An 18,536-nucleotide genomic window follows, 5' to 3' on the forward strand; every position below is an offset into this window, starting at 1 on the left:
TGCTGCAGTTGAACCGGATCACTGAAATTCCCCTTTGGGGGGAATTTAAAAGCTTGATTATTCAGAGAAATAAACAAGCCAAACTATAGGCAGCTAGGTTGGGGTCATGACAGAAACCATGGCAACGTGTCTCTGAGATGTGATTTGGATGGACGGTCTCTGCACGGAGTTGATTAAGCAGAGATGCTGTTCGTTCATCTCGTTGCACAGAGGAACAAAACCTGCCTGGTACGTAGATAAATAAATAAACATTCACTCGGAACATTTAGACCACCTGACTGATGCTGTTCTTAATCTTATAACAGAATTTACCAGATTTACAGGGGTGGTGATGGGAACCAGGCGTCGCCATGACGACAACACAGATATAGACAATTTATTTACCATCCAGAACCACCAGAGAACCTACACGAGTCTTCTGAGCTTATATGGAATGTTGATGATGGAAAACAGTGGAAAATCTGGAATAATGAGTTTTCTTTGGGGACTATTTTGCCGCACAGCGCTCTGCATGTCTCCCTCCACCATGAATGGAGTTGAAGTTCTCTAAACTCTCATAAAACAGCGTCTCAGTCATCAGGCAGTGAATTCAGAGCCAGTTCATGTAGGAACTTTCTGTAGGAGCTTTTAGAGGGACGTCTGGTTCCCATCACCACCACTGTGAGGAGCTTTTAGAGGGACGTCTGGTTCCCATCACCACCACTGTGAACGGCTCTGACTCGGGAAGATTATCTAGAACAGAGCGTTTCACACCAAACCGCTCAGAACGACTCTGTTTACATCTTAACCAGTTAATCATGGAGAATCAGTGGAATTACCCTTTAAAGACGTGGCAGTGGTGGGTGAATGTTTGGCTGGGGGGCCGTAGGTTAGTAAATTATAGAATCTGATTGGTTTGTGTGTTTTAGCTGATCAGAAAATTTAGATGTGTGTGTGTATATATATATATATATATATATATATATATATATATATATATAATTAGGAAGTTGCTAATTAGATTTGGGTGTTATAACGAGAGCAAGGCCTTAAATCCAGGCTGAGATCATCCGGTGGGTTTTATAGGCGTTTGCAGGGGTCGGAGCCACCATGAGCAGCTTTGAGAAAATTTAAGCACCTATTTTGAGTCACGGTGAGAATTTTACCAACAGAACAGAGGACAAAAGAACAAAATTTAGCTTTGTTCTTGTTATGGCTGATCTTAATCCCAATGCTCTGCTTCTTTTTCTCCTCCTATCACTAACCACGTTTACATGCAGCCTAATAATCCATTAATAATCCCACTAATAGCTCAATTAGAATAGAATGTGTCCGTGTAAACACCTCAGTCAGAATAGACGAATCTGAGGTGGATAATCCTGTAAATAATCCGTTAAATAGAAGAATAATATCCGTGTAAACGTCTGTATCCGATTACATTCCCTATCGGAAAGTTTCAGTCCGTTCTGCATGAGCGTCGCGTCACAGTGAGAGTTTATACCGTTCAACACGGCGGAGCAGAAACTGGTCTGCAGAGGAGACGAAGTTCATGCTCTGATCTTTAAAAGACGGCGGTGGGACGGACGTCCAGCTTATGCGTCTCAGAGCACGACGTCTTCCTCTCGGCCTTCTTTAATAAGGACGTGTGAAGGACGTTTTCCTGAGTCTGACGTCATTTTAAAGCAGTTAAAAACACAATCACTGCTCACTGCTGCTCATCTCACTCTGACTGGACTCACGGGATGCTGGTTGTCATGGTAACGTCTACACTAAGTGGTTCTCTACACTTGTGTCATTTTGCATCTGATCACTGCAGTGAGCTTGTAAACGAAGATTTTCCATCAGATTGTTGAGTAGAGTGAGAATAAACACCTCAGTCTGAATTTATACATCACAGAAATAGTGCCTTCTTCTTTCTGTCTCTCTCTCTGTCTGTCTGTCTCTCTCTCTCTCTCTCTCTCTCTGTCTCTCTCTCTCTCTCTCTCTCTCTCTCTCTCTCTCTCGCTTTCTTACTCTCTCACTCTCTCTCTCTCTCGCTCTCTGTCTCTCTTTCTCACTCTCTCTCACTCTCTCTCTCTCTCGCTCTCTGTCTCTCTTTCTCACTCTCTCTCACTCTCTCTCTCTCTCACTCTGTCTCTCTTCTTTCATCTGCTGCCACTCATTTGCATTTTCTGGTTCAAATTCATTCAGATCTACAACATTTTGGAAACGGACGTCTTCAGAGTCGCTCCGCGCACTCCGTCATCTTCCAAAATGGGTCAGAGAAAAGTGAAAATGAACTGTAAACGGAAGCATTGATCCCAGTGAGAAACACTGGCCTATTCCTGGAGTAAAACTTTATACTAAAAATACATTTTAGGCCAAAACTTCATAATAAAACTATCACGAAACAGTGTCTCGGGTCTCCAGCCATGCGTTCATAGCCATTTATGAAATGACTCGACGGAATGTTCCGCTAAACACCCAGACGTCTGGTTCCTAGTGCTGTAGTCTAAACCACTGAATGACTAAGTAATTTTACGAAATCGGTGGCGTTCCCCTTTAAGAGTGTAAACAGTCGGCAGAGGGGAGAGATCTTCCCATTTTCTCTGAAGCTTTACTGCGAAGCCTTGGGGTCTCTGCCTTTCGCCCAGCGCTGTGTGCGGTGTTAGTGTGTGTATAATGGCTTCTTCTGGTTCAATATCTCATCACCGTGAGTGCTAACGTGCTCCCGAGGCTGGCGTGGATGTGCCTGTTGCTCCTGAGACTCTTTATCTCGTGGAGTTTTTATTACAGTGAGCCAGGCAGTGAAATCAGACCCCGTGGAAACAACAGACACGTTACATAACTGTAAGAGTAGAGCCGTAAAACATGAACAAAACCTGACAGGCAGAAAAAGGAACGAAAGGAAGAGAATTAAAACGACTGAGGACTGAAACTGAATAAAATAAACCCCAACAGTAGTTTAACTGTTATAGCTGATGAGTGTCTGGGTCTGCAGTTTACACTGGAGGTTTGGAGGCCACAGTCTGCTGATCTTAGACCTGACGGACGCTCGGCGAGGTGTCCAGTACTTCGCCGTCGCCGGAACAGAACCTCCAAAATAGAAACTTTACACGAGAAGGAAAAAACATACTTCACTTTTAATGGGAGTCAATGGAACCAGGTTTTTTTCTGAGTCATTTTGGGCCGTTTCTTTGGGTCCATTCATCATGAAATTTATACACAATGTAAAGAACGACAGACGCTTTTAAACTATCTCAAAAACTGAAAAACGGCAAAAAAAAAGGTTTCGTTCCCACGGCAGCGATTTGATACTTACATGTACATGCACTACATATATGCGCATGTATTTTGAAATATGTGCCTAACCTTTTATGACATGGCCATATGTCAGATTTTCGTATTAATCAATCAAGCTTTATTTCTATTTGGAGTAAGTTGAGGGAGACCCTCGTTTACAGTGTAGCCGAGCCAATTCAGACAGCAGGGATGGAAAAGAATGAATAAAATAAATGGAAAAGTAAAAGCTCCAGTCTGAATAATATCATAACTTAATAAATAACACATCAAATAGGGATAACATGCATAGAAACACGGTTAGTGAAATAAATGAAGGAATAGAAAATGTCACAGAATTGTTTCCTCTAGTGAAGACCGCGCTGTCCCCTCCATCACAGTGTCCACTAACAGCAGCCATCAGGTGTCTGATGGGCGGCGCGGCTGCCACAGTGTTTAACCTCCGCAATCGATTTCAGACGCTCCTGTAAACGACTGGCGCTCAGACAGTGACCTTTCACACCGAGAGTCCAGAAGTTTGTCAGTGTCATATATATTTAAAGATACTGTAAAATCAAAGGTCTGAATTTTTATATATTTAATTTTATCCGCTGAGCTTTCGCTGATGAGATCTGTGTAAATCATAGTGAACGTGGAAATTCTTGGTGGAAAGCTGTAAAAAAGCTGGCAGTACATGTAAACAGTTCAGCTGCTCTTCTATGAGGCACATCCAATCAGAGCAGAGCTCGTTTACATATATCAGTCCTGAAGGCGCAGCAACAAAAATAGTTTAATTCTAAGAGAGAAAAATTAAAGAGAGGCTGGAAAGGAGTGATTTAAAACCTGATTGTGTTCTATCATTTATATAAAATTAATTTGGTATTTAAAACTATAGAAACATATCACTGCTGGTGGGACTTTTTTTTTGCTGTTTTTCAGTTTTTGACATAATTTGAAAATGCCTCTTGTCCTTTACATTGTTTGTAAATTTCATGATAAATGGACCACATCGAATGATCCAAAATGACTTGGAAAGACGTCTGGTTCCATTGACTTGCATTAAAAGTAAAGTGTGTTTTTTCGTTCTCCTGTAAAGTTAGCATTTTGGAGATACGAGGTTTTGTTCCGACAGCAATTACGAACAAAAAACATAAAATGCAACAAAATGTAGGATGCTGGCCCTTTAATCTTGTTTTTTTTTTTTCCAGGTGCAGTGGTAGGTGCAGTAGGGGAGTGTTGAGGGGGTGGTAGGTGCAGTAGGGGAGTGTTGAGGGTGTGGTAGGTGCAGTAGGGGAGTGTTGAGGGTGTGGTAGGTGCAGTAGGGGAGTGTTGGAGAGGGTGGTAGGTGCAGTAGGGGAGTGTTGGAGAGGGTGGTAGGTGCAGTAGGGGAGTGTTGGGGGTGTGGTAGGTGCAGTAGGGGAGTGTTGAGGGTGTGGTAGGTGCAGTAGGGGAGTGTGGAGGGTGTGGTAGGTGCAGTAGGGGAGTGTTGGAGAGGGTGGTAGGTGCAGTAGGGGAGTGTTGGAGAGGGTGGTAGGTGCAGTAGGGGAGTGTTGGGGGTGTGGTAGGTGCAGTAGGGGAGTGTTGGAGAGGGTGGTAGGTGCAGTAGGGGAGTGTTGGGGGTGTGGTAGGTGCAGTAGGGGAGTGTTGGGGGTGTGGAAGGTGCAGTAGGGGAGTGTTGAGGGTGTGGTAGGTGCAGTAGGGGAGTGTGGAGGGTGTGGTAGGTGCAGTAGGGGAGTGTTGGAGAGGGTGGTAGGTGCAGTAGGGGAGTGTTGGGGCTGTGGTAGGTGCAGTAGGGGAGTGTTGGAGAGGGTGGTAGGTGCAGTAGGGGAGTGTTGGGGGTGTGGTAGGTGCAGTAGGGGAGTGTTGGGGTTGTGGTAGGTGCAGTAGGGGAGTGTTGGAGAGGGTGGTAGGTGCAGTAGGGGAGTGTTGAGGGTGTGGTAGGTGCAGTAGGGGAGTGTTGGGGCTGTGGTAGGTGCAGTAGGGGAGTGTTGAGGGTGTGGTAGGTGCAGTAGGGGAGTGTTGAGGGTGTGGTAGGTGCAGTAGGGGAGTGTTGAGGGTGTGGTAGGTGCAGTAGGGGAGTGTTGGGGCTGTGGTAGGTGCAGTAGGGGAGTGTTGGAGAGGGTGGTAGGTGCAGTAGGGGAGTGTTGAGGGTGTGGTAGGTGCAGTAGGGGAGTGTTGGGGTGTGGTAGGTGCAGTGGTAGGTGCAGTAGGGGAGTGTTGGGGTGTGGTAGGTGCAGTAGGGGAGTGTTGAGGGTGTGGTAGGTGCAGTAGGGGAGTGTTGAGGGTGTGGTAGGTGCAGTAGGGGAGTGTTGGAGAGGGTGGTAGGTGCAGTAGGGGAGTGTTGGAGAGGGTGGTAGGTGCAGTAGGGGAGTGTTGGGGCTGTGGTAGGTGCAGTAGGGGAGTGTTGAGGGTGTGGTAGGTGCAGTAGGGGAGTGTTGAGGGTGTGGTAGGTGCAGTAGGGGAGTGTTGAGGGTGTGGTAGGTGCAGTAGGGGAGTGTTGGGGGGTGGTAGGTGCAGTAGGAGAGTGTTGGGGGGTGGTAGGTGCAGTAGGGGAGTGTTGAGGGTGTGGTAGGTGCAGTAGGGGAGTGTTGGGGCGTGGTAGGTGCAGTAGGAGAGTGTTGGAGAGGGTGGTAGGTGCAGTAGGGGAGTGTTGAGGGTGTGGTAGGTGCAGTAGGGGAGTGTTGAGGGTGTGGTAGGTGCAGTAGGGGAGTGTTGGGGCGTGGTAGGTGCAGTAGGAGAGTGTTGGAGAGGGTGGTAGGTGCAGTAGGGGAGTGTTGGAGAGGGTGGTAGGTGCAGTAGGGGAGTGTTGGAGAGGGTGGTAGGTGCAGTAGGAGAGTGTTGGGGTGTGGTAGGTGCAGTAGGGGAGTGTTGAGGGTGTGGTAGGTGCAGTAGGGGAGTGTTGGGGGGTGGTAGGTGCAGTAGGAGAGTGTTGGGGTGTGGTAGGTGCAGTAGGGGAGTGTTGAGGGTGTGGTAGGTGCAGTAGGGGAGTGTTGGGGGGTGGTAGGTGCAGTAGGAGAGTGTTGGGGTGTGGTAGGTGCAGTAGGGGAGTGTTGAGGGTGTGGTAGGTGCAGTAGGGGAGTGTTGGGGCGTGGTAGGTGCAGTAGGAGAGTGTTGGGGTGTGGTAGGTGCAGTAGGGCAGTAGGGGAGTGTTGGGGGGGGCAGGCAGGCCTCAGTGTAAATCTCACAGTCCATCTCACACACAGTGGCACTGACTGGCCGCTCCTCTGGATTCACTCTGGTTAATAATACATTGCTCATCTCTCTCATCTCAAATGTCAGCAGTGCTGGGGGGATGGGGGTCTTCAGCCGTGGAGAACGGGAAGGAAGCAGGTGAATGGCTTTATTCCTGTGTGGGGTTATTGTTTCTCTGTGTGGGGTTGGGGTTGGTGGAAGAGCCGAGAGGGGCAGAATCCCCTCCAAAGCTCAGTCTGAGAATCTGGTTGATTTTCTGACGTAATCAAACCCACTCAGGGGTGTTGAGGTCTGGACTCTGGGGTGGTCAGTCCATCGCTCACCTTCTTGGTTTGATGTGTCCGTCTCCTTTTCTCAGTGAGCTTCTTGATCAGCTACACGTCCTTTCAGACCCACAGCGCTGTAACCCTGTAAAACAGTGTGCGATCAAATTCAATCACAACTCAAGAAGAACGTTTCTCAACATAAAACAGCAAAGAGCTTCTGCTTTCCATCGTCTACGGTGCAGAATATCATTAAAGACTCAGAGAATCTGGAGAAATCTCTGTCTGTGAGGGACGAGGCTGAACACCAGTATCTGCTGGCCGTGATCTTTGGGCCCTCAGGCAGCGCTGCATTAAAAACAGACATGGTTCTGTAGTGGAAATCACTGCATGGGCTCAGAAACACTTCTGAAAACCACTGACTGTGAACACAGTTCATCACTGCATCCACAAACGCTGTTAAACTCTAAAACACAAAGAAGAACCCAAATATAAACAGGATCCAGAAACGCTGCCACCTTCTCTGGGCCTGAGCTCTTTAAAATGGACTGAGGGGAAGTGGAAAAGTGTCCGGCAGTCTGAATCAACATCTGAAATTCTTTTAGGAAATTTGTTTACATAAGAGGTATATTTAAAAAATATCATGTTGATGAATACAGGCTGGAAAATATGACGATATTTATCGGCGTCATGATAAGTTATGGTACACTCCGCTTTCTGAGCATTAAAATATCCCAGAGCGTAATTAGTCCTGTTTGATTGGATTCGCTGCAGCGCGGTGTGTGGAGTGTTCAATACAAACCATTTACACTCCGTTTCTGACGGAAACCCTAACCCTACCCTCCGTGATTTATTTGGGGGTAAAGAGGAGCGATTCCAGGGTTACAGAAAGGAATGAATTCCCAGTGCGGGTAAAACGGGAACGTGGACGCTGCTGGGCTGTAAATTTCTGTGCGGTTATCTGCATATTGTGGGTGTCTGTCTTGCATAACAGGTTTTTGTTGTGTTTTAAAGCAGCGCCGAGTCTTGGTCAGTCTTCAGAAAAAGCCACAGCGCTGAGCTCCCACACCAGCCTGATTTATCCGCCGCTCTCGCAGGCCGTCCTTCACTCCCTCACGCTCGCCTTTTACAGCAGGCTGAATACGTAGAGAGCTCATTTCATGAAAACTGATATGATATGTTACTTTCTTTGTTTTCTTATGATAAAAACAGTTTGCTGCAGTAACGATGTTCACCAATCAGGCATCTGATCAGCTCCACTGACCGTATAGCTGCACTCTGTAGTTCTACAGTTACAGACTGTAGTCCATCTGTTTCTCTGATACTCTGTTACCCTGTTCTTCAGTGGTCAGGACCCCCATGTTACAAAATGACAGGAATATTAATTAAATTCACATTTCCAGAAAATATCATAATTTAATACTTGTAAGGAATGAGTCACAGAATTCACAAAAAGAATAGAAAGAAGGAAGAAAAGAAAGAAAAAGACCTCCACTGGAGTAAAAGTACTAAAGTATTTCCCTTCAAATGTACTTAAGTATAAAGTAAAAGTACTAAAAGAGGAATTCTGGCTCTGATGTCCTGTTATCATTTTTATAACCAGACTGGCTTCATGAACTCATTTCAGGTGAAAGTCCTCCAGCGTCTCTCTTGGTAAACCAGTCTTTTAATAGAAGGTCATTAATTAGTGACGCTGACGTCTATTAAAATGATCAGAAGCACAAAACACTGAAGGTAAACAGTTTCCATCAGGGAGAACCGAGTGGCTCTGAAATCACTTTTTACACACAAGCAAAGTTTCAGTTTCAGATTTATTTACAACTTAGTTCCAAGTTTAAGTTGAATAAAAACTGGCTTTAAACTCAGGATCACAGATGAGCTCCTTTACTATGTTGATCTGTAGGCGTCTGTTCATAAACATAAACCAGCCCAAACTCATTTACTATAAAATGAAATGGTGTTTGTAGAAATTCAGAAAAAAGCCGCGTCAGTCTCGACTGCATATGTGGACATATTTCTATATTGAGCTCTATTTACACAAAGTTAGGTTAGTTCATCATTTATGTTGAACAGACTCTCCCAAAGTTTTACGCTGCTGCGCTGACGTTGAACCGCGTGCTGCACTGGGTCGGTATGACCAACAGGTCAAAACCAGCTCTAAACAAAGTGACCGCTGGGCCCTGATTGGTGCTCTGGCTTTGCGCTTCTTTCGTTTTGACATGTTACGTTTTTATACACACAGAAACCAAAAGGAACGACAGATTTCTCAAAATGTAGGAGGAAAAATTCAGTACAGATATACCAAAAATACTAAAGTACAGAAACTAATTACATTTACTCAGATACTCAGTTACTGTCCACCACTGAGAAAAACAAAAGCAAGATAAAGGAAACATTAAGAAAGAAAAAAGAAAGGAAGAAAAGGGAAAGCCAAGAAGGCACATAAAAGAAATGAAGTAATGAAGAAAGAAAGGGAGAAAGTAAAGAGAAGGGAAAAATAAGAAAAAAGGTAAAGAAAAAGACAGAAAACAACAAATAAAAAAGATAAGGAAGCAGAAAGAAAGAGAGAAAGGCCTGAAGAGAAGAAAAGAAAGCGATTGGGTTGAAGCTTCTGCGTGATTTCCTGGTCTGTCCTGAAGAGGAAAGAGGTGTCGTTTGTATTTTTGATGATCGAGTGGAAATTTAAGAACTGAAGGGGGCGCTGACTTTTGCACAGACTGTTGTCTGACCATCTACACTTTCACTACATGCTCAGATCTTCTTGTCCTCCACACCTCACTGTGCAGCTCCGCCTCTTTCTTTCATTTGGCTTTCCTTTTTCTCCTTTTCTCTCTGGCTTTTTCTCTTGTGGGCGGGGCTGTTTGTGATTGGCTGTTTGTGATTGGCTGTTTGTGGTCCACAGTTCTCTAATATCCATATCCAGAATGAGTTCCTATAATCAGGGAATGTTTATCATGCGATCAGACGGGTTTTCAGCCGCGGCTCTCAGACTGAGCTCTGGATGAATTGTGAAGAATGAGAGCTGGAGATGGGGTGTGTGTGTGTGTGTGTGTGTGTGGGTGTGTGGGTGTGTGGGTGTGTTGGGTTCAGTTTCAGAGCACTCAGTGCCGGAAGAAGCTCTGAGCTACTGGATTTTCAGGGAACATCCATTAACATCCATTACCATCCATTAGCGTTCCTGTGATTTTGGATAAATAATGATACGATTTAAGTTTGATTCACATTTTGATGCCAAAAAGAGGGAAAACATGACAGTAAAATAAACGCGTGCCCAGTAAGAAAGAGCTGCGATTCAGAAATGACTCCTGTTCGCTTTGGCCCCCGTCAGTGATGACTGGGACTTTTAAGGGTCCAACAGGAAAAGAGGGATGTTCCTGAAAAAAATCTCGGTGAGCGCTTTTCTCCCGGGTGATTGTGGATCTTGGAAGGCCGTCCATTCTGACAGTCTATTTCCCGTTTCGTTTAACCCAGATTTGAGGTGGCACGGAGGATAATGCCGGAAAAGTCAGATGCTCCGGCCAGCGTGTGGCTAAACTAGCCAAGTGGGGGGGGCGGGGGGGGTAGGGGTATTATGGCAGGCTTTACTGGACCGGGAGCAGGTCCATTTCCACAGGATTTTCCCTCTCTGATCCCTCCCTCACTTCCGCGTTGATCCCTTCTGACTTCTGCTGTGATTCCCATTTTTGTAAAGCTGCTTTGTGACAACATCAGTTGTAAAAAGCGCTATATAAATAAATTTGATTTGATTTGATCCCACCAGATGAAGCAATGTTCCTGAGAAGTAATCTGTTTAAAGCAAGATCAATAATGGATCCCCGTCTGCAATGCAGAGCTAAAACTGTTAGGGCAGTAGTTTAAATCCCATTCCTCCTTTTTACCCCGACCCCTTGTTCTCGAGTGTTGCCCCTTGTTCCTGAGCTACAGGGCAGTGGTTGAGATCTTCCTCTGAAATGAGACCCTCTAATAAAAGAGCATCACTTCATTAACAGCTACTAGCGCCGCTCTGTAGGCGACCCTGCCCGTCTGCAGGGACAGCAGAGGAGGGGAAAGTTCAGCTCCTCACTGCTGGGCTTTAGTTACATTTAGGGATCATACGCCTTCAAAGAGGGGGGCAGTTATTTATTATCACCCCCCCTAATTCTTCAGTGATGTGAGGCTGAAGTCAGAGATTCTCCAGATTCTCGTTTGAAGTTTCCGTTCCACCTTAAATGGAGCAGCAGGTACATTCTGGAGCTTCAGGATGTTATTAGAGATTTTTATGCTTGTTATGAAGAAAAATGACCGAAACCACATTAAAGATAAAACAGGTTATTGTGATTTTTTTAACAGAGAAAATTCCCACGTTGGTGTGTTTCTCTCGTCTCTCGCACAGCCATTTTTTCCCATAACACTCCGCTTGGATTGTGTCTCTGAAAAACCTCAGTCTGGAGGATCATGCAGCCCCAACACTTCATCCCACCCCTCTATCTCAACCCCTAACCCCAGACGTGTAAGGGGCTAAGGGCTGAGTGGGGATTGGGCCTAAAAGCACACAGCTTCAAAAAATTTTTTTATCAATAATGAAAAAGAAACCGTTGGTGTAATGGTGAGATATCGGCACTGCTGTGCTGATGTGAAGCGCTGCCCCTATGGAGCATCAAAAGCTATTTGGCTGTTAATAGCGCCCCCGGTGGAGAACCTGTAGCCTGTGAGAAGTGAGTGAGCTAGTGTGATCAGTCCATCCATTTTCTAAGCCGCTTCTCCCTCAGGGAGCTGGAGCCTATCCCAGCGGTCATCGGGCGGAAGGCAGGATACACCCTGGACAGGTCGCCGGTCCATCGCAGGGCAGACAGACACAGACACAGACAGTCACTCACACCCAGGGGTAATTTAGAAGTAATATTTAGAAGTAATGTCCAACTGGCCTGACTGCATGTCTTTGGACTGTGGGAGGAAACCGGAGAACCCGGAGGAACCCCACGCAGACACAGGGAGAACATGCAGACTCCACACAGAGAGGACCCTGATCACCCGGCCGGGGAATCGAACCCAGGCCCAGTTTGATCAGTTTCAGTCTAAAATCAGCTTTTTCTCTCTGTTATTGGCTGTTTAGCTGAGTGGTTAAGTCATGGTACAAGCACAGCATAATGAAGCACTAGTTGAGCTTTTTTTTTGCTGTGCTTGTGAGGTAATTTGACACATTCTGTCATTTAATGCCCTGAACGATGTGCTTACTATGGAAAATCATATAACAATAACAATAAAACCACCATTTAACATGCAGCCCTAACTGTTCAGTGCTTCTAAAGACTTCGCTGATATCTATAGGCATGGAGAGAAATCCAGGCTTAAAGAAGGCTGCGGCTACTGGTTTTAGCTATGCTAACATACTTGTGTCAGAAACCACATAATCAACATTATTAGATACCAGATTAGATACTGGACGTCTCCACACGGTTTGAGATGAGTGAGTGATGATGCAGTTAGCATCATGCTAATTGGTATGCATATCGTTGCTGTCGGAAGAAAATCTCGTATCTCCGTTTTTGCCATTTTTCAATTTTTGGCATAATTTGGAAATGCCTGTTACTCTATCTACCAAAAGAAACGGCCCAAAATGACTTGGGAAAATATTTGGTTCCATTGACTTCCATTAGAAGTACAGTCAGTTTTTTCCTTCTCCTGTAAAGTTTCTGTTTTGGAGATGTTATGAACCCTGAAAGTGTGTAGTGATGTAAATTTAACCGTACGTGTTAAGAAGTTCCTCTATCGGTTAAAACTCCAGGGTCCACAAACTTGCAGATTCTCTGTTTCTACTCCTCTTCGTGTGTCTTTGTGATGATCCAGCACCGAAATCCAGTTCAAACCTTCCCTGAATCTGTAGGATGCTTTTCAAAAAGGTTCTCGACAGAACCGTCTACAGCACTTTCTCCATCAGTTCATTCCTCATTTCATGATACAAAGAACTCTTTAATCATGCAAATCGTTCTTTTGCGTGTTTGTAGTTCTTTATAGATCAGTTTTCTTTACCAAAGATCTTTAAAGAACCATCCTTTAAGAGTCTAGTGGCCCTGGGTCCAGAAAAAACACCCTTAAGGCTCCTCTGATTTCACAGCGTCATATTTTTACCACCGTGAGGAGCCGAGGAACCAGTCACACTCCAACTGTAAGAGGGGGTCAAAGAGTTTCTGACCGGCTCCTTCAGTCTGAGAGGAGCTGAGACCCCTGAGCAGAACGTTCTGCGTTCTCCACGTCAATCAGAGTGAATCTGTCAGAACTGAGCAGCGGGATTTTCATCAGCAGTGAAGCTCCAGCAGCTCAGAGCGTTCGGCGCTGGTTCCACAGCCCTGGATGATCTCCGAAATCCCACTGAAAGAGCCGTGAGAGCAGCGACGCCCGACACGCTCAGTCCAGTCTGGGATGAGTCTGACTGTGGTGTTGATGTCGTCCGTCCAGCTGGAGGAGGTTCAGACTGAGACCTTGTAGAACTACATAATAAACGTTATGCTCATTTACACCGTTCACAGCTCACTGCACTGATCTGGGATGATTTACAGGAGAAATGAATCATTTAGAAACCAGATGAATCTTTTCGGATCACCCTGTACCTTCACCGGCCCACCACAGAGTGCTTCATGGCCCACTGGCGGTGGGGCCCTGCTCTAGATGTTGTGTCTGCATTTATTTATTTTTGTTGGAGTCACCAAAAAAACTGCAGACTAAACTAAAGGATTTCCTCGTACAGTGAAGATTCTGTGTGAACGTAACAGCAAAGAATGCGACTTGATTTGATGTGCCGTATACAACTGGACAGGCTGCTGCGTCCAGTTTACTGTTATAGATTCAACCTGACCGCTGCGTTTTCAAGGGTTCCAAATGTCGTAAATGTAAATCAGCTCATGTTGTTATGCTGCATGTATGAGAATCTTCTGGGCCGCCCAGCATTTCAGTACATATATATTCTCTGTTATTTCTGTCTTCGTTTATGTTCCCTTGACGGTGATGTTGAGTTTCTGCGAGGCTCCTGATGTGCTGGACTTATAAAGGAACTGTGGGAATGTTGTTGTTTCAGTAAGTGCTGACGGTGATAGAGAAACTGTTTCAGTGTTACAGCAACGTGTGCTTGAGGACTGGCAGACGGGCACAGATGCTGGACTACAACAGAAGTGCTGAGAAAGAGCACACTGTTTCAGGATCAGCAGAGTGGAAGATGGCCTGTCATATTCCATAGACTTCAGTATTCCGTACACAGTATTCTGTACACTTTGATATTCTGTAGACTTCAGTATTCCGTACACTTTGGTGTTCTCTAGATTTTTGTATTCCGTACACTTCAGTATTTTGTACACTCTGATATTCTGTACATTTCGGTATTCCGTAGACTTCAGTATTCCGTACACTTTGATATTCTGTAGACTTCAGTATTCCGTACACATTGGTGTTCTCTAGATTTTAATATTCCATGCACTTCAGTATTCCATGCACTTTTATATTCTGTAGACTACCGTATTCCATACACTTTGGTGTTCTCTAGATTTTAGTATTCCGTAGACTTCAGTATTCCAGTATTCTGTACACTTTGATATTATGTAGATCAGACCAGATCGGCTGTCGGTCAGATGTGGTCTTAACAGTGTCCGTTTTCTGTTTGTGGCAAAGTCAGAAGTAAAAACGTTCACATGGCTCGAGCGTCTCCTACAGCTGTCAGAGTCGTTGCTTAGCAACGGCGTCTCAGCAGTGATACAGTGTTTGTGAGAAACCCGTGATGTTCTGGTGAAATACCAGCACAGATAGAACGACTCTCAACCAATCAGCTCGCGCGGCCGGAGCTGACTGTTGTATAAACTTATTTACTTGTTTCACTGCACTGAATTCAGTTAAACGGGATTACTACGGGTTTATTCCGTAATGAAGCGTGCAGTCCGAGGTCTTTCAGTACTTACGGCGTCCACAAAGCGCATTGCAACATAATTTATCACAATAACGATAAAATACTGCCATATTGCTCAGTCCTACTTTTATCTAATATGATATAAGCCTCAGTTCACATCGCTGTCTCTGCACGTTCGTGTTTAAAAAGGTAGTTTGTACTCAAATAAGCTACGAATCTGAAAATCTCAGCTCTGCTCCATCGAGTTCAGCAGCACTGCCAAATCATGCGACTGAAAGAGGAGAAGATATTAAAGGGCAGAAATAGCTGCTTTTTTGGCTCAGGATTAAAGGGTTAAGCTGCATGACTGGAGGGCAGAGTGAAATGTGACCCCGTTTTAACGGCAATTACGGCAGGAAATGGCTAATTTCACCCTTCATTGTGATTGGTGGCCTCAGCGGCCGGGTAAGAGTTATGGCTGACCTGCCGGACGCTCCGGAGAAACACTAATCACATCATTTACTGCTTTAGCAGCTGCTGCACTGCACTTACCACCAACATCAACACCGCTAACCGGAGCACCTCACCGCTCTGACGCTGTTTCTGATGCTGTTGAGCCCAAAGGACAAACCATAGGTGTTATATAATGTACGCTATATTGCAGCTATAACAGCTTCAGCTCTTCTGGGAAGGCTTTCCACAAGGGTTAGGAGTGTTTATGGGAATTTTTGACCGTTCTTCCAGAGGAGCATTTGTGAGGTCAGACACTGATGTTGGACGAGAAGGCCTGGCTCACAGTCTCCACTCTAATTCATCCCAAAGGTGTTCTATGGGGTTGAGGTCAGGACTCTGTGCAGGCCAGTCAAGTTCTTCCACACCAAACTGGCTCATCCACGTCTTTATGGACCTGCTTTGTGCACTGGTGGTCAGTCATGTTGGAGCAGGAAGGGGCCGTCCCCAAACTGTTCCCACAAAGTTGGGAGCGTGAAATTGTCCAAAATCTCTTGGTGCTGAAGCTTTAAGAGCTCCTTTCACTGGAACTAAGGGGCCGAGCCCAACTCCTGAAAAACACCCCCACACCATGATCCCCCCTCCACCAAACTTTACACTAGGCACAATGCAGTCAGACAAGTACCGTCTCCTGGCAACCACCAAACCCAGACTCGTCCATCAGATTTCCAGACGGAGAAGCGTGATTGGTCACTCCAGAGAACACGTCTCCACTGCTCTAGAGTCCAGTGGCGGCGCTTTACTCCACTGCATTCCACGCTTTGCACTGCACTTGGTGATGTAAGGCTTGGATGCAGCTGCTCGGCCATGGAAACCCATTCCATGAAGCTCTCTACGCTGTTCTTGAGCTGATCTGAAGGCCACATGAAGTTTGGAGGTCTGTAGTGATTGACTCTGCAGAAAGTCGGTGACCTCTGCGCACTATGCCCCTCAGCATCCGCTGACCGCTCTGTCATTTTACGTGGCCGACCACTTCGTGGCTGAGCTGCTGTCGTTCCCAATCGCTTCCACTTTGTTATAATCCCACTGACAGTGGACTGTGGAATATTTAGTAGTGAGGAAATTTCACGACTGGACTTGCTGCACAGGTGGCGTCCGATCACGGCACCACGCTGGAATTCACTGAGCTCCTGAGAGCGACCCATTCTTTCACTAATGTCTGTAGAAGCAGTCTGCAGGCCGAGGGGCTCGGCTTTATACACCTGTGGCCAAAACGTAAGGCAAATTATTCAGTAACTGCATGAAATAAATAAAATCTCCCCTCAGATTATCAGAACGTGTGTTTTATGATCTCCACATTTCACTACATGTTTACAGTTTCCTGCTGAAAGCCAAAAATCTGCGCCGCTCTTTGTGTTGTCTTCTAAAAGTGAGAGAGCAGATCACTGAAGAGACGCCGTCTGTTTATAGTTTAGAGCCCAGATTTGGGGAAAAACGGGTCGACTTTCAGTAGAAAAACAAACTGAGTTCAGCTTCTTTTATTATAAGGGTTTAAAATGACGTCACCGTCTATTAGACTGGAGAGAAGAGCTACAGCCTCACACGACGCCCAGCTTCTGAATGGAGCTTATGAAATAGGAACGTTATGGAGAACATGACGATGAGCGGTTTGAGACCACCGGTGGTCCCGAGTCCTTTAATATCTCCTATAATCATACCTGCAGAAAGGAGCTGAATTCCAGGCATATTATACAGTCACTGGTGTTGAATGACTATGGAGTAACTCCAGTGACGGTGACTCCAGAGACATTCTGCTTAAAACTGAGGATTCTGTAAATCGGCTGACTCGTTGGCTGATCAGGTGACCTTGTGTATTTAATATCAGTTATAAAAATCGTAATTTGGCCTTGTTTTGACAAAATTTGAATCACCCAGCCATTAAAGCACAAACACCAGTGACACATAGAAGAAGGATAGTGTAGTGGGTGGTGGTCGGTTAGTGTAGTGGGTGGTGGTTGGGATAGTGTAGTGGGTGGTGGTTGGTTAGTGTATTGGGGTGGTGGTTGGTTAGTGTAGTGGGTGGGGGTTGGTTAGTGTAGTGGGTGGTGGTTGGGATAGTGTAGTGGGTGGTGGTTGGGATAGTGTAGTGGGTGGTGGTTGGTTAGTGAAGTGGGTGGTGGTTGGTTAGTGTAGTGGGTGGTGGTTGGATAGTGTAGTGGGTGGTGGTTGGGATAGTGTAGTGGGTGGTGGTTGGGATAGTGTAGTGGGTGGTGGTTGGTTAGTGTAGTGGGTGGTGGTTGGTTAGTGTAGTGGGTGGTGGTTGGGATAGTGTAGTGGGTGGTGGTTGGGATAGTGTAGTGGGTGGTGGTTGGGATAGTGTAGTGGGTGGTGGTTGGTTAGTGTAGTGGGTGGTGGTTGGATAGTGTAGTGGGTGGTGGTTGGTTAGTGTAGTGGGTGGTGGTTAGATAGTGTAGTGGGTGGTGGTTGGTTAGTGTAGTGAGTGGTGGTTGGTGGTTGGTTAGTGTAGTGAGTGGTGGTTGGTGGTTGGTTAGTGTAGTGGGTGGTGGTTGGTTAGTGTAGTGGGTGGTGGTTGGATAGTGTAGTGGGTGGTGGTTGGTTAGTGTAGTGGGTGGTGGTTGGATAGTGTAGTGGGTGGTGGTTGGTTAGTGTAGTGGGTGGTGGTTGGATAGTGTAGTGGGTGGTGGTTGGATAGTGTAGTGGGTGGTGGTTGGTTAGTGTAGTGGGTGGTGGTTGGATAGTGTAGTGGGTGGTGGTTGGTTAGTGTAGTGGGTGGTGGTTGGATAGTGTAGTGGGTGGTGGTTGGTTAGTGTAGTGGGTGGTGGTTGGATAGTGTAGTGGGTGGTGGTTGGTTAGTGTAGTGGGTGGTGGTTGGATAGTGTAGTGGGTGGTGGTTGGTTAGTGTAGTGGGTGGTGGTTGGATAGTGTAGTGGGTGGTGGTTGGTTAGTGTAGTGGGTGGTGGTTGGTTAGTGTAGTGGGTGGTGGTTGGATAGTGTAGTGGGTGGTGGTTGGTTAGTGTAGTGGGTGGTGGTTGGATAGTGTAGTGGGTGGTGGTTGGTTAGTGTAGTGGGTGGTGGTTGGTTAGTGTAGTGGGTGGTGGTTGGATAGTGTATTGGGTGGTGGTTGGATAGTGTAGTGGGTGGTGGTTGGTTAGTGTAGTGGGTGGTGGTTGGTTAGTGTAGTGGGTGGTGGTTGGTTAGTGTAGTGGGTGGTGGTTGGATAGTGTAGTGGGTGGTGGTTGGTTAGTGTAGTGGGTGGTGGTTGGATAGTGTAGTGGGTGGTGGTTGGTTAGTGTAGTGGGTGGTGGTTGGATAGTGTAGTGGGTGGTGGTTGGTTAGTGTAGTGGGTGGTGGTTGGTTAGTGTAGTGGGTGGTGGTTGGATAGTGTAGTGGGTGGTGGTTGGATAGTGTAGTGGGTGGTGGTTGGTTAGTGTAGTGGGTGGTGGTTGGTTAGTGTAGTGGGTGGTGGTTGGTTAGTGTAGTGGGTGGTGGTTGGTTAGTGTAGTGGGTGGTGGTTGGTTAGTGTA

At 46.1% G+C, this 18,536-nt stretch overlaps 2 protein-coding genes across 4 annotated transcripts in view; one reads left to right on the forward strand and one right to left on the reverse strand.

Annotated features, from left to right (window-relative positions):
• Positions 1-18,536, forward strand: part of bean1 (brain expressed, associated with NEDD4, 1) — an 83,749-nt gene that overhangs the window by 13,688 nt on the left and 51,525 nt on the right. The gene's annotated exons all lie outside the window — the stretch shown is intronic.
• Positions 4,421-7,849, reverse strand: LOC119262443 (proline-rich extensin-like protein EPR1). Its single transcript, XM_037534447.1, has 2 exons — positions 7,762-7,849; positions 4,421-6,405 (listed from the first exon to the last, which is right to left on the reverse strand). Exons 1-2 carry the CDS (start codon positions 7,847-7,849, stop codon positions 4,421-4,423), a joined length of 2,073 nt encoding a protein of 690 aa, XP_037390344.1.

This window comes from Pygocentrus nattereri, chromosome 25, assembly GCF_015220715.1.
Source record: "Pygocentrus nattereri isolate fPygNat1 chromosome 25, fPygNat1.pri, whole genome shotgun sequence".
Lineage (NCBI taxonomy): Eukaryota > Metazoa > Chordata > Actinopteri > Characiformes > Serrasalmidae > Pygocentrus > Pygocentrus nattereri.

Excerpts from the sequence above, each read along its gene's own strand:
- LOC119262443 (XM_037534447.1), bottom strand. The coding sequence starts at position 7,849 with ATGAGCTCTCTACGTATTCAGCCTGCTGTAAAAGGCGAGCGTGAGGGA. Across the intron at positions 6,406-7,761 it reads GCGGCGGATAAATCAGGCTG|GCCTGCCTGCCCCCCCCAAC; the intron begins GTGTGGGAGCTC and ends ATTTACACTGAG.